The following is a 22,964-nucleotide window of genomic DNA, read 5'->3' as shown; positions in this document are numbered from 1 at the left end:
AGAGGGGAAACTAAGAGAGAAGACAGTATGTCTAGAGGTAAACTAGTAATTTTCCATGACTAAGATTGACAGTGCAAGAGAATAATCATCCCTCTGCATTTCATCTTTAACAGCACTCTCATAATGATGTATACGCTATGCAACATGGATCTTCCAGTTAAAAGCAACTGTAAAAGCACATCTCCCTTGGTCTCACTCTCTACCTACACTCACTCCTAGCTACTCCACCAAAAGCAGCTAAGATACGTGATTCTAGTGTTTCTAAGACACATTTTATTTGATAATTTCCTTTTTTTCACCACAAAAAATTTACCTTTGGGTCTGTGTGGAATAAATAATGAATACACATTTTAATTATATTTATAATTTGTTTAAATTGATAATTATTACAGAAATAAATGTGCAAGAGAAAACAAACAGCAAAACACTAAACAACACAATACAAGAAGAAGAGACATGAACATAGTTGCATCTTTTTATTTGAATAACTGATAAATAATCTTGCTACAGTGAGAGTTAAGTAAGAGATGTAATGATTATGATATAACAGTAAGGGAAGAACTTTTACATTCCACTTCCATTAATCTGTTGATTTTTTTAATCACACTAGTGTGAAGCTTCGCCTCCTGCGAGCAGCTCTGGTGCAGTCTGTGTGGCCACAGCCACACTCTTCCACATGGATGTATGAGTAGGGAACCACATCTCCATTCAGGCAATGCAAGTCAATAGTGCGATTGCTGGAACGTGTCTCCTTACAACAAGAGCAAGAGTGCTGCATAGTAGCTGCAGCTTTAGAGTACCTGAGGATAGAAGAGGCAGGATAAATAAAACTACACCTAAACATTTTTAACTTACCAAATTGCAGTACAAATAATGGCTTTAGGACTTTTCAGACTATCGTCAATCTCATACTTACTTGGTGAAAGTGTTGCAGGATCCTTCACAATATGGCATTTCTACTTCCTGGTAAGACTGACAGCCTTTGTGTGTAACAAGGGTTTTCATGGATAGTAACTTGCAGGCTTTCTCCCTCTCCACACCTTTACGGTAAAGACACACAATTAGCTTGTTTTCATAGAAATACCTGCTACCTAAAATTGAAGAAAATGTCATACTTACAAATTTTACAACAGCCGTTTGCTGCAGTCTGAATTGTATCCTAAGGAGAAAAATACACAACATTAACATAATTTGTGTGCTTGCGGACACAATCAATCCAGATTAATTTGCTGAAAGTGATACTCACAGGTTGGCAGTTGTTCTGCTGGAAAGGCGGGCATACAATATGCGACTTGATCGTTATTAAAGTCTCACCACTCTTAATGCAGGTGTAAAGCTCACATTTATTCTCAGGTAGTGACCAGGTTTCTCCTTGCTGGAGAGCAGTGAGATCGATGCACACACACACACACACACACACAAGCAGAAAAACACAGACATCAAAACACTGAGGTACTTGTAGCACATTAAACATTAACATATGGAGACAAACAGGCAAACAGAGATAAGGATCCAACTTACCTTCAACAGTTTCTTGGTACCATTAACACTGATGACACATTGTGTCTGTACACACTTCCCACAGCATTCATCTGAATCAGTTTCCACATATTCATATCCCTGAGAGAAAGGAGAGAGTTAAGTTGCCAGGTCCAGTTTTACAAGCTTACCCTCACTCTGAGGAAACTCAAGTTGCATTGTATGCATTGTATACTTGGTGTTATTTCTCTTACCATATCACAATTTTCTTGACACTGTTGAAACTCGCAAACTATTTTGAATAGACCAGAATGGGGGTCCACCTCATTGGAACAGGTGCAGTCTTGACATATTTGCACATGAACTGAAGAACCAGGCTTGCAAATAAAGAAGAAATTTATTCATACCCCATGGTTTTAGCCAGAAGAAATTTTAAATACAGTCAAAATCATTAAAAGACAAAAGTGATATATTAACAAATTTTGAGAAAAATAATCCTCATATTTTAATTTTTTATTTACCTGGTATTCAACTTCTTTATGGACACAAACCCTTTTGGGCTCTAAAAAAAAGAGTAAGGAAATGGAACTTATGTAAAAGTGTCACTGCAGTCAAGGTTTTATGTAAATTGAAATGATGAATGATGAAGCTCACCACATGTATGTTCTGGACAGCATTTTCCCGCAGGGACACTGACAACTGGCCTATATCCAACTGGACAATTCATGTTGTTAACTGGACAAGTGTTGCTTTGACATTCTGTGGAGATGATAAAACAGTGATAGTAAATACTTAAGAGCCATCTTCAAGAATCAACTTAAAGCATTCTGAAAACTCTGGAAGACAAATGTGCATTGATGCTTCATGTCTTACGGCAAACATAGGAAGAGCAGCAGTGGTCTGATGGATTCGTTTGGTTGACAAGGACAAACCCTGGACCAGTGCAGTTTGCTACAGGTGGTGCTGGGCACACCTTAGGTTTGCAAGTCACAGTCTTGGTAGACTCTTGACAGATGCAGTTTTGGCATTTGTACTCAAACCTCTCATTAAACTGAAAGAATAAAATGATTTAAGTGATTTGACTGTCTCTTGCAAATAAACAATACAAGTTTGGAATTTACTGAACGTGAACAGAAGACTTGGCCCACCTCACGAGGAATGCCCTCAGGGTCAAGACATCCTGTTGGAAAATAAACAATGCTGTAGGACTTCACGATTGATATATCTAACTCATTAGTAAGACCTGAAAATATATACCATACTTACCACACTTATCAACACATATGCCAGACTCTTTGTTGAAGAGTTTCATTCCGTCAGGACAAAAGCAGCCCTCAGTAGTGAAGTTCATAGTTGGTTCATTAGGACTGTAATATTTAATCATCAAGAAGGAACAGTTATGTTACATTATTCCTTTCAGATCTCTAAATTTAGTTAATTTAATATACCTTATTCTACCACTATCACTCTACCACTATGAAATTATGTGCACAGTGAACTGTAAAATAAATACACTTCATTTTTGTTAAAACTTACTTGTCTTCACAGGTTGGCTGTTCTGCAGGACCACATGGCTTGTATACTTTATTTGTTGGGCAGTCACTTGCTGTTAGTAAAAAAGGAAGAAAAAAAAGAACTCAATTGGTTCTTAAAATATATAATGCCTATACACTGTGAACAATTAAAAGTATAGTTGAGTAGTCTTTTTAGTATGTGCTAAATGCATCCTGATTCAATTCATCCCAATATTTACAGTAAAATGAGGGTTTGCTTACCACACAGTGTGGTGTGGTTCCTCCAGTGAAGGCAAACTCCAGCTTGAGCACAGGCAGCAGCATAAGTCTGCAAACTTGTGCACTCCACTGTTGGGTTGGAAACATGACAGCTATCAAAAACACAACCTTGGTAGAAATGGTCAGGGGAGACAAAGAGATGGCATGCTGCAAAGACACTGTGAAAATAAAAAAAGACAAAAAAAAATTAAAAAGCCATTATGTTCTGTAACTGTAAAATGTCAAAGTTACAGGGATGTATGTGAACAACTGCAGTGGATTAGAGCATGTCTACCTGCTCTTCAGCAGGTCGCACACTGAGTCTGGCCTGCATGGAGTTGAGGTTGGTGGAGGTTGAGGTGCGTTGGTGGGCAGTACATTTGGTATCTCACAGCTGGGTTGGTAAATGTCTTTTGCAAGCCAATAGTCAGCCATTACTGCACAACTTCCCACCAGCTGGCCATTAGGCAATTTGCAGTCATCCGCCTGGTTGTTATTGCATGTTCCTGTCAACAGAGACACAAAACAGTTAATATTAAGTCTAATCTCAAACCAGTGGTATTTTAATTTGGTGACTTAAGGGAGACAGGCTCTTACCACAATGGCCCTGTGTGTTACTCCCAAAGTGTTCATATGGAAGGGTAACACTAAAGCCAGTCATTCCAAATGTAACAACCACTTTCAGGTGAGGGATCTCCAAAACCAAATTAATGCCAGAGCTCAAAATCTTAACACCATATTGTGAATAAGGTAGTTTCAGACGTACTCCATTTTTCAGTGCCTACCAGGGAAAAAAATACACTCTATGACAAGGAAAAATATAGCATACTATGACAGAAAGATCCATTATTGCTGTTCCATCTAGACTAACAGCAGTAATCTACCTAAAGTTGACCAGGTGAATTTTTCAGGACATTAAATAAAACTTTCATATGGCCATATGTTGTTTTACCTCCAACTGTGGTGCTCCAATAAGGTTATGATTAATAAGTGTGACAACTTGCGATTGGTATGATACAATTATTGATCGCGGACAAGAAACGTCTTCAGTGGGATCACAAAAAACATTGTCAATATAAATCCTCAGCTTATGTTTTGGAAAAATCTCTTCCATCAAAATGTAAGTACAGTTTCCTTGATAACTGTAGTACAATCCATCAAATGTGATGTAATGAGGATCTCCCCAGCCTTCACACACACCTGACAAGAAAGAAAAACAGAAAAAAGTTAAAAATCTAAATTTTGGTTAAAAGACATGCAAGAGTCGATATGTATGTCATACATCATTTAACCACAGAATGGCTTACAGTCACAGGCATAATGTTGGCAGCAGTGGTACTCATCATCAACAAGAACTGGTTTCTTTCCATTGGTACAAGTGATGTTCTCAATGGGTGGACATTCATATGGAATGATTTCAATTGTATTGTTCTCGATGCATCTGGCCATGGTGCAGTTGCATAAATAGAAGGTCTCGTTTTGCTAATGTAGAAAGAAAAGGTAAAATATTTTGAAAAAATACAAGAAAGCTTGTTTTCTTTGAAGGTGAAAATGTTCTGTTATTAAATATTTAGGTGAAACAGACAACATTATATATTTAGACAGAAGAAAGTTCTTACCACCACATCCCATTCAGGGCAGGTAGGTCTCGGTATAAGTGTAGGTGTAGGTGTAGGCCTAGGTGTGGTGCAAATTTCAGTCTTGTTGTGAATCTCACAAATGTCAGAACATATCATTGTGAGACATACACCTGATCCAAGGTGTTTCCTGTCAAATATTACCTCCCCTGAAGGTGAGAAGAAAGATGAATGACAGATTAAGCAGTAATAAACCTTTAAAAAATATTTTTAAAAATCTGTAAGATGCTGTATTTCTTATCTTACCTGGCTTATACTGCTTTCCATCAACTACACAGAAGCATTCTGTGGTGGAACTCCTTGTGGTTATTGTTGATGTAAGAGTTGTAGGGTGGCTGACAATGGGGACCGTTGGATAATTCACTGTTGTGGATGGTACTGTAGGACCAGTGGCAACACTTAAAGTTGTGGAAACAGTAGCTGGCTCCTTGGTTGTAGTCAGAGGCTCTTCTGTTGTGGTAGTAGGTTTAGGTGGTGGGGTTGTAGATGTTGTTGTGCTTGGTTTCTCTGTTGTAGTCGTGGTTTCGGTTGGTGGGGTTGTAGATTTTATGGTTGTGGTTGGCTCTTGAGTTGTAGTAGTAGGTTGAGGTGGCGGGGTTGGTGGAGTTGTAGATGTTTTTGTGGTTGGCTCCACAGTATTAGTTGTAGGTTCAGTTGATGGGGTTATAGATTTTGTAGTTGTTGTTGGCTCTTCAGTTGTAGTAGTAGGTTTGGGTGTTGGAGTTGTAGATGTTGATATGCTTGGTTCCTCTGTTGTGGTAGTAGGTTTGGGTGTTGGGGTTGTAGATGTTATTGTGGTAGGCTCTTTAGTTGTGGTAGTAGGTTTGGGTGTTGGGGTTGTAGATGTTATTGTGGTAGGCTCTTTAGTTGTGGTAGTAGGTTTGGGTGTTGGGGTTGTAGATGTTGTTGTGCTTGGTTCCTCTGTTGTGGTAGTAGGTTTGGGTGGTAGGGTTGTAGATGTTGTTGTGGTTGGTTCTTCTGTTGTAGTAGTAGGTATGGGTGGGGTTGTAGATGTTGTTGTGGTTGGCTCTTGAGTTGTAGTAGTAGGTTGAGGTGGTGGTGTTATAGATGTTGTGGTTGGCTCTTCTGTTGTAGTGGTAGGTATGGGTGGGGTTGTAGATGTTGTTGTGGTTGGCTCTTGAGTTGTAGTGGTAGGTTTGGGTGTTGGGGTTGTAGATGTTGTTGTGGTTGGTTCTTCTGTTGTAGTAGTAGGTATGGGTGGGGTTGAAGATGTTGTTGTGGTTGGCTCTTGAGTTGTAGTAGTAGGTTGAGGTGGTGGGGTTGTAGATGTTGTGGTTGGCTCTTCTGTTGTTGTAGTAGGTTTAGGCCCTGGGGTTGTAGATTTTATGGTTGTGGTTGGCTCCTGAGTTGTAGTGGTAGGTTTTGGTGTTGGAGTTGTAGATGTTGTTGTGCTTGGTTTAGGCCCTGGGGTTGTAGATTTTATGGTTGTGGTTGGCTCCTGAGTTGTAGTAGTAGGTTTGGGTGTTGGGGTTGTAGATGTTGTTGTGGTTGGTTCTTCCGTCGTAGTAGTAGGTATGGGTGGGGTTGTAGATGTTGTTGTGGTTGGCTCTTGAGTTGTAGTAGTAGGTTTTGGTGTTGGAGTTGTAGATGTTGTGGTTGGCTCTTGAGTTGTAGTAGTAGGTTGAGGTGGTGGGGTTGTAGATGTTGTGGTTGGCTCTTCTGTTGTAGTAGTAGGTTTAGGCCCTGGGGTTGTAGATTTTATGGTTGTGGTTGGCTCCTGAGTTGTAGTAGTAGGTTTGGGTGTTGGGGTTGTAGATGTTGTTGTGGTTGGTTCTTCTGTTGTAGTAGTAGGTATGGGTGGGGTTGTAGATGTTGTTGTGGTTGGCTCTTGAGTTGTAGTAGTAGGTTGAGGTGGTGGGGTTGTAGATGTTGTGGTTGGCTCTTCTGTTGTAGTAGTAGGTTTGGGTGTTGGGGTTGTAGATGTTGTTGTGCTTGGTTTCTCTGTTGTAGTTGTATTTTCGGTTGGTGGGGTTGTAGATTTTATGGTTGTGGTAGCCTCTTTAGTTGTAGTAGTAGGTTTGGGTGTTGGGGTTGTAGATGTTGTGATTGGCTCTTCTGTTGTAGTAGTAGATTTAGGCCCTGGGGTTGTAGATTTTATGGTTGTGGTTGGCTCCTGAGTTGTAGTGGTAGGTTTGGGTGTTAGGGTTGTAGATGTTGTTGTGGTTGGTTCTTCTGTTGTAGTAGTAGGTTGAGGTGGTGGGGTTGTAGATGTTGTGGTTGGCTCTTCTGTTGTTGTAGTAGGTTTAGGCCCTGGGGTTGTAGATTTTATGGTTGTGGTTGGCTCCTGAGTTGTAGTGGTAGGTTTGGGTGTTGGGGTTGTAGATGTTGTTGTGGTTGGCTCTTGAGTTGTAGTAGTAGGTTGAGGTGGTGGGGTTGTAGATGTTGTGGTTGGCTCTTCTGTTGTAGTAGGTTTAGGCCCTGGGGTTGTAGATTTTATGGTTGTGGTTGGCTCCTGAGTTGTAGTGGTAGGTTTGGGTGTTGGGGTTGAAGATGTTGTTGTGGTTGGCTCTTGAGTTGTAGTAGTAGGTTGAGGTGGTGGGGTTGTAGATGTTGTGGTTGGCTCTTCTGTTGTTGTAGTAGATTTAGGCCCTGGGGTTGTAGATTTTATGGTTGTGGTTGGCTCCTGAGTTGTAGTGGTAGGTTTGGGTGTTGGGGTTGTAGATGTTGTTGTGGTTGGTTCTTCTGTTGTAGTAGTAGGTTGAGGTGGTGGGGTTGTAGATGTTGTGGTTGGCTCTTCTGTTGTTGTAGTAGGTTTAGGCCCTGGGGTTGTAGATTTTATGGTTGTGGTTGGCTCCTGAGTTGTAGTGGTAGGTTTGGGTGTTGGGGTTGTAGATGTTGTTGTGGTTGGCTCTTGAGTTGTAGTAGTAGGTTGAGGTGGTGGGGTTGTAGATGTTGTGATTGGCTCTTCTGTTGTAGTAGTAGGTTTAGGCCCTGGGGTTGTAGATTTTATGGTTGTGGTTGGCTCCTGAGTTGTAGTGGTAGGTTTGGGTGTTGGGGTTGTAGATGTTGTTGTGGTTGGTTCTTCTGTTGTAGTAGTAGGTTGAGGTGGTGGGGTTGTAGATGTTGTGGATGGCTCTTCTGTTGTTGTAGTAGGTTTAGGCCCTGGGGTTGTAGATTTTATGGTTGTGGTTGGCTCCTGAGTTGTAGTGGTAGGTTTGGGTGTTGGGGTTGTAGATGTTGTTGTGGTTGGCTCTTGAGTTGTAGTAGTAGGTTGAGGTGGTGGGGTTGTAGATGTTGTGGTTGGCTCTTCTGTTGTTGTAGTAGGTTTAGGCCCTGGGGTTGTAGATTTTATGGTTGTGGTTGGCTCCTGAGTTGTAGTGGTAGGTTTGGGTGTTGGGGTTGAAGATGTTGTTGTGGTTGGCTCTTGAGTTGTAGTAGTAGGTTGAGGTGGTGGGGTTGTAGATGTTGTGGTTGGCTCTTCTGTTGTTGTAGTAGATTTAGGCCCTGGGGTTGTAGATTTTATGGTTGTGGTTGGCTCCTGAGTTGTAGTGGTAGGTTTGGGTGTTGGGGTTGTAGATGTTGTTGTGGTTGGTTCTTCTGTTGTAGTAGTAGGTTGAGGTGGTGGGGTTGTAGATGTTGTGGTTGGCTCTTCTGTTGTTGTAGTAGGTTTAGGCCCTGGGGTTGTAGATTTTATGGTTGTGGTTGGCTCCTGAGTTGTAGTGGTAGGTTTGGGTGTTGGGGTTGTAGATGTTGTTGTGGTTGGCTCTTGAGTTGTAGTAGTAGGTTGAGGTGGTGGGGTTGTAGATGTTGTGATTGGCTCTTCTGTTGTAGTAGTAGGTTTAGGCCCTGGGGTTGTAGATTTTATGGTTGTGGTTGGCTCCTGAGTTGTAGTGGTAGGTTTGGGTGTTGGGGTTGTAGATGTTGTTGTGGTTGGCTCTTGAGTTGTAGTAGTAGGTTGAGGTGGTGGGGTTGTAGATGTTGTGGTTGGCTCTTCTGTTGTAGTAGGTTTAGGCCCTGGGGTTGTAGATTTTATGGTTGTGGTTGGCTCCTGAGTTGTAGTGGTAGGTTTGGGTGTTGGGGTTGAAGATGTTGTTGTGGTTGGCTCTTGAGTTGTAGTAGTAGGTTGAGGTGGTGGGGTTGTAGATGTTGTGGTTGGCTCTTCTGTTGTTGTAGTAGGTTTAGGCCCTGGGGTTGTAGATTTTATGGTTGTGGTTGGCTCCTGAGTTGTAGTGGTAGGTTTGGGGTTGTAGATGTTGGTGGTTGGTTTTGTGTTGTAGATGTTGTTGTGGTTGGCTCTTCTGTTGTAGTAGTAGTTAGGTAATGTGGTGTTTCTGTGTAGTAGTAGGTATGTAGATGTTGTGCTTGGTTCCTCTGTTGTGGTAGTAGGTTTGGGTGGTAGGGTTGTAGATGTTGTGGTTGGCTCTTCTGTTGTTGTAGTAGGTTTAGGCCCTGGGGTTGTAGATTTTATGGTTGTGGTTGGCTCTTGAGTTGTAGTAGTAGGTTTGGGTGTTGGGGTTGAGGATGTTGTTGTGGTTGGCTCTTGAGTTGTAGTAGTAGGTTGAGGTGGTGGGGTTGTAGATGTTGTGGTTGGCTCTTCTGTTGTTGTAGTAGGTTTAGGCCCTGGGGTTGTAGATTTTATGGTTGTGGTTGGCTCCTGAGTTGTAGTGGTAGGTTTGGGTGTTGGGGTTGTAGATGTTGTTGTGGTTGGTTCTTCTGTTGTAGTAGTAGGTATGGGTGGGGTTGTAGATGTTGTTGTGGTTGGCTCTTCTGTTGTAGTAGTAGGTTGAGGTGGTGGGGTTGTAGATGTTGTGGTTGGCTCTTCTGTTGTAGTAGTAGGTATGGGTGGAGTTGTAGATGTTGTGCTTGGTTCCTCTGTTGTGGTAGTAGGTTTGGGTGGTAGGGTTGTAGATGTTGTGGTTGGCTCTTCTGTTGTTGTAGTAGGTTTAGGCCCTGGGGTTGTAGATTTTATGGTTGTGGTTGGCTCTTGAGTTGTAGTAGTAGGTTGAGGTGGCGGGGTTGGTGGAGTTGTAGATGTTGTTGTGGTTGGCTCCACAGTATTAGTTGTAGGTTCAGTTGATGGGGTTATAGATTTTGTAGTTGTTGTTGGTTTTTCAGTTGTAGTGGGAGGTTCCATTGACGGCGTTGAAGGGGTTGTGGACATACACAGTCCTACGTCACAACATACTCTGATCTTATAGTTGAAGCACTTTCGTGGAGGCTTTAACTGGTCCTCTTTTCTACATATTAAACCATATCCCACATCACAAGCAACAATTTGGCCAGTTTCACCCAGAAAGTCATTGAAGTCTTTGTCAGGAATATCTGCTGATCTACAATCAATTTCTTTGGGTTTTTCACATATTTGTTTACCATTGTTTGTGATGTTCTCATATGTTTCCCAGTCACTTTTGTCCTTTTCTGGGTTATGCACATCATACCATTCTGACCACTCACATGGTCTAATACACGGAGTAGTCGTAGGTTCTGTTGGTGGAGTTGTAGTTTTTATGGTTGTGGTAGTCTCTTTAGTTGTAGTAGTAGGTTTGGGTGTTGGGGTTGTAGATGTTGTTGTGCTTGGTTTCTCTGTTGTAGTTGTAGTTTCAGTTGGTGGGGCTGTAGATTTTATGGTTGTGGTTGGCTCCTGAGTTGTAGTGGTAGGTTTGGGTGTTGGGGTTGTAGATGTTGTTGTGGTTGGTTCTTCTGTTGTAGTAGTAGGTTGAGGTGGTGGGGTTGTAGATGTTGTGGTTGGCTCTTCTGTTGTTGTAGTAGGTTTAGGCCCTGGGGTTGTAGATTTTATGGTTGTGGTTGGCTCCTGAGTTGTAGTGGTAGGTTTGGGTGTTGGGGTTGTAGATGTTGTTGTGGTTGGCTCTTGAGTTGTAGTAGTAGGTTGAGGTGGTGGGGTTGTAGATGTTGTGATTGGCTCTTCTGTTGTAGTAGTAGGTTTAGGCACTGGGGTTGTAGATTTTATGGTTGTGGTTGGCTCCTGAGTTGTAGTGGTAGGTTTGGGTGTTGGGGTTGAAGATGTTGTTGTGGTTGGCTCTTGAGTTGTAGTAGTAGGTTGAGGTGGTGGGGTTGTAGATGTTGTGGTTGGCTCTTCTGTTGTTGTAGTAGGTTTAGGCCCTGGGGTTGTAGATTGTATGGTTGTGGTTGGCTCCTGAGTTGTAGTGGTAGGTTTGGGTGTTGGGGTTGTAGATGTTGTTGTGGTTGGTTCTTCTGTTGTAGTAGTAGGTATGGGTGGGGTTGTAGATGTTGTTGTGGTTGGCTCTTCTGTTGTAGTAGTAGGTTGAGGTGGTGGGGTTGTAGATGTTGTGGTTGGCTCTTCTGTTGTAGTAGTAGGTATGGGTGGAGTTGTAGATGTTGTGCTTAGTTCCTCTGTTGTGGTAGTAGGTTTGGGTGGTAGGGTTGTAGATGTTGTGGTTGGCTCTTCTGTTGTTGTAGTAGGTTTAGGCCCTGGGGTTGTAGATTTTATGGTTGTGGTTGGCTCCTGAGTTGTAGTGGTAGGTTTGGGTGTTGGGGTTGTAGATGTTGTTGTGGTTGGTTCTTCTGTTGTAGTAGTAGGTATGGGTGGGGTTGTAGATGTTGTTGTGGTTGGCTCTTCTGTTGTAGTAGTAGGTTGAGGTGGTGGGGTTGTAGATGTTGTGGTTGGCTCTTCTGTTGTAGTAGTAGGTTTGGGCGGTGGGGTTGGTGGAGTTGTAGATGTCGTTGTGGTTGGCTCCACAGTTGTAGTTGTAGGTTCAGTTGATGAGGTTAAAGATTTTGTAGTTGTTGTTGGCTCTTCTGTTGTAGTCGTAGTTTCAGTTGGTGGGGTTGTAGATTTTATTGTTGTGATTGGCTCTTCAGTTGTGGTAGTATGTTTGGGTGGTGGGGTTGTAGATGTTGTGGTCGGTGCTTCAGTTGTAGTAGAGGGTGTAGTAGTGGCAGTAGTTGTTGATTGTGTTGGTGGTGTTGTAGTTGAAGTACGGCAGGTCTCATTTCCATGTATCACTGTTTCATTGATGCAGATTGCATGGTAGCACATTCCCAAATTATCAGTCACATTGTAAATAACTTCATTTTCTTCATATCTAGTCCCATTGTAAAAGCAACCAGAACATTTCTCCACACATATCTGGTTGTCCTCATCAAATATGGGCTTATCTTCTGGGCATACAGGGTAACAGCCTGTAAAAATCACACCATAAATTATTTTATTCTATTTTATTTTTACTGTAAAAGATTTGTCATTTACATTGCTTTTTAAATCTTGGATGCTGATGCTGGCAAAATGATGTTTGAATCTCTTTTCTTAGTATGTCAAATATAGTGAGTCAAAAAGTCTAATTAGCACATCAATCAGAGGTAAGGTGAGACACTGAGTTACCTTCCAGATGAGGTATAGGGTTGCTACAAATTCCTTGTGGATGCAAACAGGTCTTATAGCAAGGTGTGTGACAAGGGTTGTAGTGCCACCTGCATTCATTTGGCCCGTTGTAATAATCGCAAAAGACAGCTAGGAGGAAAAATACAAGGTATGTATTTAAATGTAGGAAATGAAGTTAAAGAGAACTAATACCTGGACTCTGCCAGATATATCCTTGAAGTACACATCTTTTAGCTAAATGACAAATCACCTCTACATCTCTAAATGCCAGAGTCATAACAACATGAGAATATAAAAACACAGACATGGGCCAGAAAAGGCTGTAAAACCGCAGTTTAATAACCAAAGAGTAACTTGTTAACTTACGACAGATTTCTGGAGTTCTCCATGCCACACAAACACCAGCTTCATTGCAAGCTTGAGCATAGGCTGCAACTGCTGTACAGAAACACTCACAGTCTCCTCCAGTGTCACAGGCACATGAGTCTTTCACACAGTTTTCATGATATGGACGAGGGTCTACCTGCTCAGTCATTCAAAATTGATGACAGATTTAAGAATAAGGTGTTTAACATTTCCAACCAGGGAACTTTATAAAATTCTAATTAATTATATGCATTAGAAATAAACAAGGTATTACCTTGTTGTGGCAGTCTTTGAACGTGTCTCCTGTTATAATGCTACACATCACTTTTGCCCAGTGATGTCGATTGGGTGCTGCTATACAAGGGTCAGCATTCATATCCATATCTGGGCAGCTGCTCAACACCTTCCAGCTGTTTGCAAATTCTATAGGATTGTTCACTACCAGCTGACCCTGGGTGGTGAAGTCATTCTGGCCATCACCATCAAAATCTCCACACAGACCACATACCTCTCCCTGTACAAGCAATAGGTGTTAGTGAATTCTTTCGCACAGGGACAGTATTACATATAAATACTCTTAGGCATTAAGAGGATCAAGCATTTTACAGGCATTAATACACTTACATATTCTAATATTTTATTGTGTTTACATAAAGAATTAAAAAATATTATGCCTCAAGGACTTTTTGGGAAGTGGTACTGTATATTAATATCATTGCTTCCCATATGTGGTTTGAGAAAATAATCTACAAAGACAGTTGGGCAACAGTTGAGAAAAATGGTACACCGTATCAAAACTCTAGCTCTACCTCTTAAAATAAGAGATTTCAGCAATCATCACTAAAACAAGTACAGTGACTCACGCTGTGCTGTGGTTCCAGAAGGATGTAAACAGTTGTTTTGCGATCCCACATCACTGCCAGGCCAATGTCAGAATCTATCACCAGATACAAGCCAATCTCCCTTATTTTGTACTGAATTTGAGAGCCATGTCCCAGGTCCTCCACTTGGTATTTACCCTTTGATAGTTTGACTTCCACTCGCTGTAAGGTTAGTGACATTTCTGTTTTCTGTTTTCATTCTCATGCAAAAACTGCAGTTTGATATATGACTTAATTAAATTATTTTCAATACATATGAGGTGTTGTTATGAGATCTTACCCCCAGTTGGATTCTGATAGTTTTGGAGCATGTGGTGCCTGTAGATCCACATGGTACATTTTCTGTGATAACTCCAAAGACATCCTGTACTGTTTTATTGCCACATTTGTTCTTAAAAGAGAGAGATTAATTAAGCACTTTGCATGTTTGATTTAGAGTACATAGAGACCACTGATCAAATCAAAATTTAGCTTGACCTTTACTGGTCGACAATACTTTAAGTCAGTTTAAGAAAAACTAAAAATAAGAAGAAAAAAAAAGCTTAACTAATCCCCAGGAGAGTGAGATCATATGCACTTTTCATTCATATATCTTAGTATGACAAGCAGTCATGTTAAAGTGTATGGTGGTAAATATACTATACTTTGGGCAAGTTTGAATTTTGTCTAACCATCATTAATTTTCAACACTGATGTCCAAAATTTGCAATAACCTAGAATTTAATATATATATTTCATGTGTCATTTGTGTGTCATATGTCATGTCATATATATGTCTTTGTTAAACAGTGCACTACATACACTGTCTGTCATCTTATCTGAGTGTTTGAAATATGAATATGTATGATGAGTGATGATGCAAAATGATGATGATGAGTGAGTGTTTTATATTTGCTGTTCACTATAGGGTGAGAAATGAATGGGTGAACAAGGGAGTGATTTTGGACAACGTCTGTCATTTTGATGATGTTTCGTGCTTTGTTTACCTTGACAGCAACATAGGAACACTCTCCTTGAAAGGCATATGGTCGCTGATCAAATGTACTATAGTGACCACTCCCATAGATAACACAAGTTCCTGGACATTTTTTATCTGTGCACTCCCACTTTCCACTTTTGCAGGTACTAGATGTATCAGAAAGGTCAGATGTAATACAGTGTGCAAACACACAGGCAATATGATTATATGTATTAATCATACAATATTATCAATATAACAATATTATCTAATGAACACAAGGTCATACCAGTTGTTGCACTGGTTTGGAATTTGTGTTCCTGGGGCATATAGATGCCCACCGTGCTGACATGGACATTCATGTTCTTTCACACAGGAACCTTTGCCATCATCAATGAGGCCACTGGGACACTGACAGCCAGATTCACACTCCGTGGAGTCCTGGGAAGATAAAGAGATCACACTGATTTTAAAAAGTGAAAACATTAATGATATTGTTAGAAATTAGTTAAAACTGTAAAAACTACTGTAGAAACTAGTGTAACTATACACAGTGTATTACATCTTCAGTGTAACACACTATCCATTAAATTCAGGAAGTAAATATTAGATGTTTCAGCTGATAATAAGAAGTCAACTTGGACACAGCAGCAAAAACAGCTCACACAATCATCATTGTCCAGATTCAAACAAGTTTGAGCACATTGCACTCCAAGCTCTCCTGTTCCAGCAGTGGAGCAGTTGACGAATACTTTTGGAAAAGGGCATGCTGTAATAGAAGAAGGAACAGTATACATATCAAAGAAATTCTTGTGCTGCAATTAAAAAAAACACATAAAAACAAACAAATAAATAAATAAACATACCTGATAAGCGGGCTCTCCAAGAATGACAATGAAACATTCCATTGGTGCACACACTAGAAAAAAACCATCAAAGATATAAGATGCAACACAGAGGTACTTAAAAACCAACCATTCAATTTCTTTAAACCTTATAATGTATGTTGAATCTATACTAAAACTGCTTAAGTCTAGGATAATTGATTTGAAGTCAAATGTCACCAAATTGAAAACAACCAACTCACCAGTGCTCGTCTCTGATGCTGATGGACTTTCCAGGCTTAATGTACACTTCGTTATGGTAACAGGGACACTTTGCCATGGGGACACAGATGCCATTTTCATTTAGGTAGAGACCCTCAGAGCAGGAGCAGCCATCCACAGGCAAGAAATCAGAAGTGCAGCTCTGCTGCATTGAGCCCAGTGATCTGCAAGTCAACTGGCACCTCTGATGCTTGTAAGAGAAGGTCTGAGTTGCTGGGCAGTTCCTTGTGTATTTTTCTGTTTTGTGCACAATGTGAGGAAAGTTACATAAATTTCAGAAATGATCACCTCATTTTATCGCAGTATAATGAAAGAAATCCTTACCGCACACACTCTCTCTCCAGTCTGTCAAGAACACTCCCTTTGATGCACAAGCCCGTGCATAAGAGGAGAGGACGGCACACAGGCAGGCCTCACTCTTCTCACAGTTACAGCTAGCATATGTACATCGCTGCAGAAGAGGAAATTGTTTTTGAGAACTACAGTCGTGTCAAAATTTAAGTCACTGAAAGACAAATGCAAGATTTTACGGTACCTTGTAGTACATCTCAGGATCCACCACTGAACGACACTGTGCAAAGGTACTATTTGGACTCAGTAGCAAGGCGCACCAGTGTTTAGCGTACTGCTCTGTGAATGAAGAAACAGAAACCTTTCTATTTTTAATGTCTATAAGTGTGTTAGACTGTCCTGCCTTAAATATAACAGTTGTAGACTTGACACAAGTGTTCAAAGCTGAGAGTAAATCTAAGAGATACATTTGACTAACAAAAAGCAACCACAACTTTTTTTTTTTTTTTTTACCATTTTCCACACTGAGGGAACAAGGGTCATCAAGTCTTTCCTCTCTGTCTCGACACATGAGGTTAGCCTTCCAGGAGTTACCAAAGGTCACTGCTGTACCTTCCACAATCCCCTGAGGTGTCTTCATATCATCAGACAGGACCATGTTGAAGTTCCCACATAAACCTGAAGAGAGCAAACATTTTTGAAATTACATAAGATTTTATGTATTAGCACTCCATTATAGGAAAATGTAAGGTACTACTAAATTAAATTATTAAATTAAAACTCACCGCGCGTCTTTGTTCTGTAGCTCTGGTCAAGGTTGACGTAGACTTGCATGATAGGCACATGTTGGACCTGAATTTGCAACCCAAAACTGGTCTGGAGCAAAATGTGAAAGGATGAAGCGTGGAATATGTTGAGGTCACCTTTAAATAAAGAAAAACACAAAAACAGTAAGACCATTTAATAATCTCACAGCATAAAAGAAAAAAGACAATAATATGTTCTATTCAGAGTTCATCATTGTCTGACCCACCTGAGTGATATGGCAAACTGATGGTCTGAGTATTCTGCTTTACTGTGCCATCTGAGGTGAATATTAATACCTGAATAAAAACAGAATTGATCATTTGAGTGTTGCAAATATCAGTATCAACTGATGAATGACTGCAGTCTTCTTAACTGACAGACTTTAACTCACATTGTTTCTGTCATTGTTCAGCAGGATTTTAAGGGTTTTAAGACAAGTGTCAAATTCTTCATTTGCACATGGCACCAACTGGACCAGAATGGTAAACGCTGGATTTGCTTCATCCTGAAATATAGTGGTAGTGCAAGTCAATAATATTTTTTTCATATCAGCTAACTATATTTTTTCTGCTAATTGATTGCACAAAGCAATAAATTATTCACCTTGCTTTCCACCTTGGCTAGGGTGTAATAACAGTCTCCATGGAAGGTGTAGGTTTTCCCATCAAAGGTAGTTACATGTGAACCCTCTTCAACTGCACATGTAGAAGGCATTTGTAGGCTCTTACAAGCCCATCTACCCTCCAAACACATACTAAAAGAAACCAAATAATTAAAGATAACAAAAGACATGAACACAAAACAGAGAAGACATTTTATTTACACTCTGAAAATCTGACATACCATTCAACTCGGTCCTCTCGGTAAACCTCGCCAGAGTCATAGATTTTACCGTGCTTGCACTGACATTCAGATTGAGCGATGCACCCTCTCATGGAAATGTCATCAAACACAGTTCCTAAAGCAGACAGTTATATTTAAGGATAATCATAAGTGAAACAGAAAACTGTCAACAACATACTATGCAGTAAAAGAACAGGCTGACATGTGAGGAGCACCAACCAGGAGGACAGAAGCAGCCATCCATTTTGTGGTCCTCACACAGTGAACTTGTGTCCTGATGTGTGCAAGTATCCATGCAAGGGGAACCACTCTCTTCATAAACCATGTTGAATGGGCACTGTTTATCTGTGAGGATATCGTAATTGATATTAACAAAGGCAGGAAGTGATTTTAAATTTAATTATGCTCAGAGAGTAACACTAACTTTTATTCATAGAACGATTTAAATTAGTTGCTTTTCATTGAGCTGACTTTCACACTCTCTCTACTCCTAACTGCATAAAATATAAAGATAATAAAAAAGCAGAGAAGGGAAAACCAAACGTTACCACAGAACTGCGGTGTCCTCCAGTTGGGAGGCTGCCCTCCTGCATGGGAACACTGTCGAGAGAACTCAGATAATGTGCTGCAGACACAGAAGTCATTTGTTCTGTTGGTGCAGCCACACATGTCCTGCACACAGGCCTGGATGTAAAGTTCAGGGTTAATCAGTTTGGTGCAGGAGCTCCAGGACGCTGAACGCAACATCTGGTCACAGGTGGTTTGCTGGGAGAGAAAAAACGACAAGTGACAGACACAAGTTATTCAGTTGAAAATGTGACATATTACTACATATCACTATTCGATGTATAGTCAACTCACAAACTCCTTGCATGAATCTGGCACAGTCCCGGCCTCCAGTGATTCAGTTTCCTCTTCATAGGGGTCCTCACAATCATCGTTTGGTCGATGGACTTTTTGTTTGTTGCCAAACTCAATTGGAGTAGTTTTGCGACCTGCATATAATTATATTCATAGTGTCATATACAGTACAAAAGGTACAGCAGACAACTGATAAAAGTAATTAATAACACAGTAAACCAAATAAGCATATATACCCTTATGGATGAACTCATTGTAGACTGGAACACCATTGAAGTCTCCACAGAGCCCACAAGTTCGATTAGCATAGTCATTGTCCAGTTCCACCTACAACACAGCAACACAGCAAGAGGCTGTGATAAACTTTTATAAACTATTAAGACACACAAACAAAACACCTGTAGGTTATAATTAAATCATAACATGATGCGGATGGAAGACTTATCATGATTGTAATTTTATACTATGACTATACTACTCATTACCACCACTGTATGTCTTGGGTTTGTCAAAATTAACTGAATCAAGAAAGACAATTGACTGACAGACTGTCTCTGCAGTTCATTTCTTTCTAGATACCTTATACAATCTGTGTGAATATATTCCTGTCTGGCGTATGATACCATGAGAGCCCTAATGTTCTAACAATCTGTTTTGGGCAGACAGGAAGTGAAAAAGATGAAAACCTTCATCTTTAGTTTTTACCATCACTGCATCGTCACCATTCCACATGACTGTGATGCCGACTTTGGACTGAAGCTTGATGTAAACAGCATTTTTTTCAACTTGTACCCCTGCGTTGTGGTATGGCATTGTGACACTGGGGAAAAAAGAATATGTTTTTTTTTTTAAATTATTATCATGATGTACACAGAAGAAGCAGAGCGTCTTTCACAGGCTTCATGGCTTTTTACTTACGGCAGGCTGTTCACAGTGACCTGACTCTTGCTGAGGTGGAATGAGTGGTCATTGATGGTGACCACCACGTAACTGACTGTAGGGTCTCCATCATTCTCTTCCCTTTTCATGTGCACAGAGAACTCCTGGTAGGACTCGTGGCAGTCAGAGGCCAGGTTGTATTCACACATACCAGGGAACTGGTAGATATCACCATCAAAGGTCTTGAAGTGCTCTCTGCCCCATGTGCTGCAGATGCTGCTGACATGGTTTCGAACTGAGAAAAATATAAAAGTGTAGAAAACAGTTACTAAATGTTTCGACATAACTGATACTGGAGACAGTGCTATACATTATTCATTTGTACAGTATGTATAAATTAAGCATAATAATCCATTCATTAAGTCCTGAAAAGCAACTTACCCAGTCTGGCTTGTACATCAATGACAATAGCAAGGAAACACAACCACACACATCTCCACCTCATGGTTGCCACCGTGGGCTTGCTGACACCAAAGCAGGTAATAGTCAGACAGCACTCGGCAGCCCCTTATATTGAAATTGCACAATTTTTTGCCCCCACCCTTTCTGAGCGGGAACTGAAGTTTTATTGCCAAGACATGGCAAACATGTGCTGAATGGAAGTCTGACGCCTTTCACAAGTCCCATATAATTATTTCTACATGTCCCTTATCTCTTGATTGAACAAATATGTTTGCACTTCAATCAAGACATTTTATTTCAAGAAAAATGGGGAGCAATAAAAAGATTTTCTTGTGTGCACCTTTGTCCTGAATTTGTTTTTTAATAAGCAGATAAATTTGGATGAAATTTCCAATAAATCAGTGTCACAGTGAAAACAGGTATTGAGGATGTTGTGGTGCATTGTCCAATCACATCCAATGTCAGCTGGGATATAACTGACCCCACAACAGCCCATGTCAACAATACAAAATCACATAATTTTATTTTCAGTAAGCACTACAGCATATATTTTAATAACAATGATCAATAATAATCTAAAATTGGAGCAAAAATGTTGGAGTTGGATGACTCTGCATCCTGAAGCAATGCCTCAAACACAGCCTGCGTCACTCTACCTGCCATCTGCTTTACATTTGATAGGCAGGTGGATCATTAACAAATTCAAACAGGCTACAATTTAACATTGTTGCCTGTATTTGCCCATTGTAAGCCAATTGGCAAATTATAACAATAATAATTTTGGAGAAACAATTGTTTTTCTTCAGACTACATGGGACTACTCAGGATGATCATTGAAGACGGTGTGATACTGAAATCTGTTACCTGTCAGGTTAGATAATGCTAAAGGGTTCATCAGCAAAAAAGACCAGGTAAACTATTAGGGCTCGACTGACAGACTTACACACTGCTGAACACCATTAGAAAATTGTTACACCCAATGTAAGGGTAGCCATAATTTATTTTGTCACATTTCTCCAAAATACTACTGTGTTTGTTTACCATTTTGTAGTTCCAAGCTACTCTGAAACACAGTTAAGGTAACCTGTGTCATTTTTGACCACTAGTGTTGTACTGTAATGTAAACTTGTAGAGTTTAGAGATTATTGCAGGAATATTTGTTTAGAATGGAGAGAATATTGGAATTTGACAAAAACTTAATAAAATTAGCTTTAGTTAACGCAACATAAAAAACATAAACATATTTTTTACAAGCTCTGTGTATAATAAATCCCAGATTTGTAGGATATAAGATACAGAGTAAGCACAATATAGAGGCCAAAATCTTTGTTCCACATTTTATAAAGATCAGTTAACAAGCTATTAGGTTGAGCTTGTTAAATGTGTAATTTTTTCTTTTTTGTTTTCCCTTTATTTGATAGTAGTACAACATACAGTATGGAGAAAAAAAACAGGAAATGAGGGGAGAGAGAGATGAGGATGTTCAGGATTGATACTTCAGCCCTTCGATGACGAGGGCACCCCTAGTTTTTGTTATTATACTAAAAGTTAATATTTGTTTTAATGTCATAACAGAGTATACTGCATTATCTAAATTGCATCTGGATCATGAACTGCACAGGATGTGCAGCTGAAGTGACCAGACTACATCCTTGATTGCAGTCATCCTCTACAAGCAGTGTCATGTTCAACATACACAAGTCTTGGCATCATTTTAAGCAGCAAGATCTCAGACAAAGTCAATGGTGGAATGTAATGAAGTACATTTACTCAAATACTGTACTTCAATACAAATCTGAGGGAGTTTACTTGAGTATTTCATTGTATATCACTTAACTTCTACTCCACTGCGCCTCAAGGCAAATAGTGTACTTTTTAATCCACTATATTTGTCTGGCAACTTTAGTTACTAGTTACTACTAGTTACAATTTTTCATACCCTTCCTGTCCAGTAAAAACCATGTGTCTTCAAATGTGTTGATTTTGAATGTTTCTGATAAAATTAAGGACTATCATGCAATACTTAAAGTTAAACTACCCAGCAGTATAAGGCAGTTCAAATAAGCTGAGCCTTAAACATCTACAGCACTAAAATGCAACATACACATTAATGCAGCAATAATACTGATCCAAAAACATAATATAAAACATAGACAGGGACCATTTCACTGCACAATGAGTACTTTTACTTTTATCCCCCTTTGAGTACATTTTGCTGATAATACTTTCATTCTTTTACTTTAAGGTTTTGAAATCAGGACTTTTACTTGTAATGGAGTATTTTCACAGCGTGGTACTAGTGCATTTACTTGAGTAAAGGATCTGAATACTTCGTCTACTACTGGTATTGTGCCTATAATAATCATGTGTTCAAACCCCAAGACATGAAAACTATTTTAGAGACAAAGAAAACTTAAAGCAGAGTAATACAGCTTTAAAGGTTATTAATTACTCCAGCTGGTGAGTTGATCTTTTTACATCTCATCCTGCATGTTCAGCATTACGAAAGCTGTTTACACGTTTGTTTTGTCTTTGATCATATCTTGGAAACATATGAGATTGAATTCAGCAGCTGCTCCTCCAAGTGCAAACAGGGTTTTGGACCACTCCCAGAGGAGGACAGCTGCATGATGAGTAAAGTGTATAGTCATTCCTGTCTGACAGCAGATGCCTGTGTTGATTAAGGGAGGACAGTAGTGTCGTCAATTTACCCCAAGACAATTTTGATTAGAGGAGGGACTATTCAAGGTTTTGTAACTCTTGTTGACATATGACTTGTTACTTTTTATACCACTTGTTACTTTTTATACTTTATACTTTTATACTTTTATTCCTTTATACTTATACTTTATATCTATACAATAAAAACTCTTTGAAATCTTTGATAACACTGTTTAACATCCAAAACATCATCTCCAATAAAAACAGATTGAAATGATTGCGTAATGACAACCACGAAAGAAAATACATGAATTTGCTGCAATATTTTTTTTTCAATATTCATTGAAGTTTTTGAATATATTTAATCTAAAATGTATGCAGGCTTCATATTGTTTACCACAGTATGGGATACATTTTAATCAAGGGTTAATGTGATCAGTATGCTGAAGAGGGAAAATTATGATCAGGAAAGAGGGAGTAAGAAGATTTCTGATGAGATTCTCCATTAAATCCAATGTTAAATTTAAATGGACTTTTCTGTAACACTGTCAGAGTAGTATTTGGTAGGATTTCCAAAACACAGATGAAAGAAATCTCATTGTTTTTTGTTGTTTTTGTTTTTAGTTTTATTATAGGGTCA

The 22,964-nt window shown here is 39.8% G+C and overlaps 1 protein-coding gene across 1 annotated transcript; it reads right to left on the bottom strand.

Moving 5' to 3' along the window:
* Positions 1–461: 461 nt before the first annotated feature.
* LOC108876706 (mucin-2) lies at positions 462–19,804 on the bottom strand. The gene is made up of 45 exons (XM_051073301.1): positions 19,643–19,804; positions 19,241–19,496; positions 19,028–19,142; positions 18,559–18,649; positions 18,323–18,456; positions 18,010–18,226; positions 17,681–17,806; positions 17,462–17,576; positions 17,222–17,372; positions 17,010–17,123; positions 16,845–16,914; positions 16,597–16,734; positions 16,325–16,489; positions 16,056–16,150; positions 15,845–15,971; positions 15,502–15,757; positions 15,281–15,333; positions 15,080–15,183; positions 14,704–14,855; positions 14,443–14,581; positions 13,737–13,847; positions 13,439–13,618; positions 12,850–13,089; positions 12,576–12,732; positions 12,210–12,338; positions 11,739–12,010; positions 5,135–10,430; positions 4,871–5,037; positions 4,559–4,733; positions 4,204–4,451; positions 3,849–4,032; positions 3,547–3,757; positions 3,255–3,430; positions 3,016–3,085; positions 2,746–2,846; positions 2,628–2,659; positions 2,353–2,530; positions 2,134–2,238; positions 2,001–2,041; positions 1,734–1,856; positions 1,522–1,620; positions 1,247–1,375; positions 1,120–1,159; positions 917–1,040; positions 462–800 (listed from the first exon to the last, which is right to left on the bottom strand). The coding sequence occupies exons 1-45, from the start codon at positions 19,704–19,706 to the stop codon at positions 602–604; spliced, it is 11,469 nt and encodes a 3,822-aa protein (XP_050929258.1). The 5' UTR covers positions 19,707–19,804; the 3' UTR covers positions 462–601.
* Positions 19,805–22,964: the final 3,160 nt, after the last annotated feature.

This window comes from Lates calcarifer, linkage group LG10 (genome assembly GCF_001640805.2).
Source record: "Lates calcarifer isolate ASB-BC8 linkage group LG10, TLL_Latcal_v3, whole genome shotgun sequence".
In the NCBI taxonomy this organism is placed as follows: Eukaryota; Metazoa; Chordata; class Actinopteri; family Centropomidae; genus Lates; species Lates calcarifer.
This window is presented reverse-complemented; position numbering and strand designations above follow the sequence as displayed.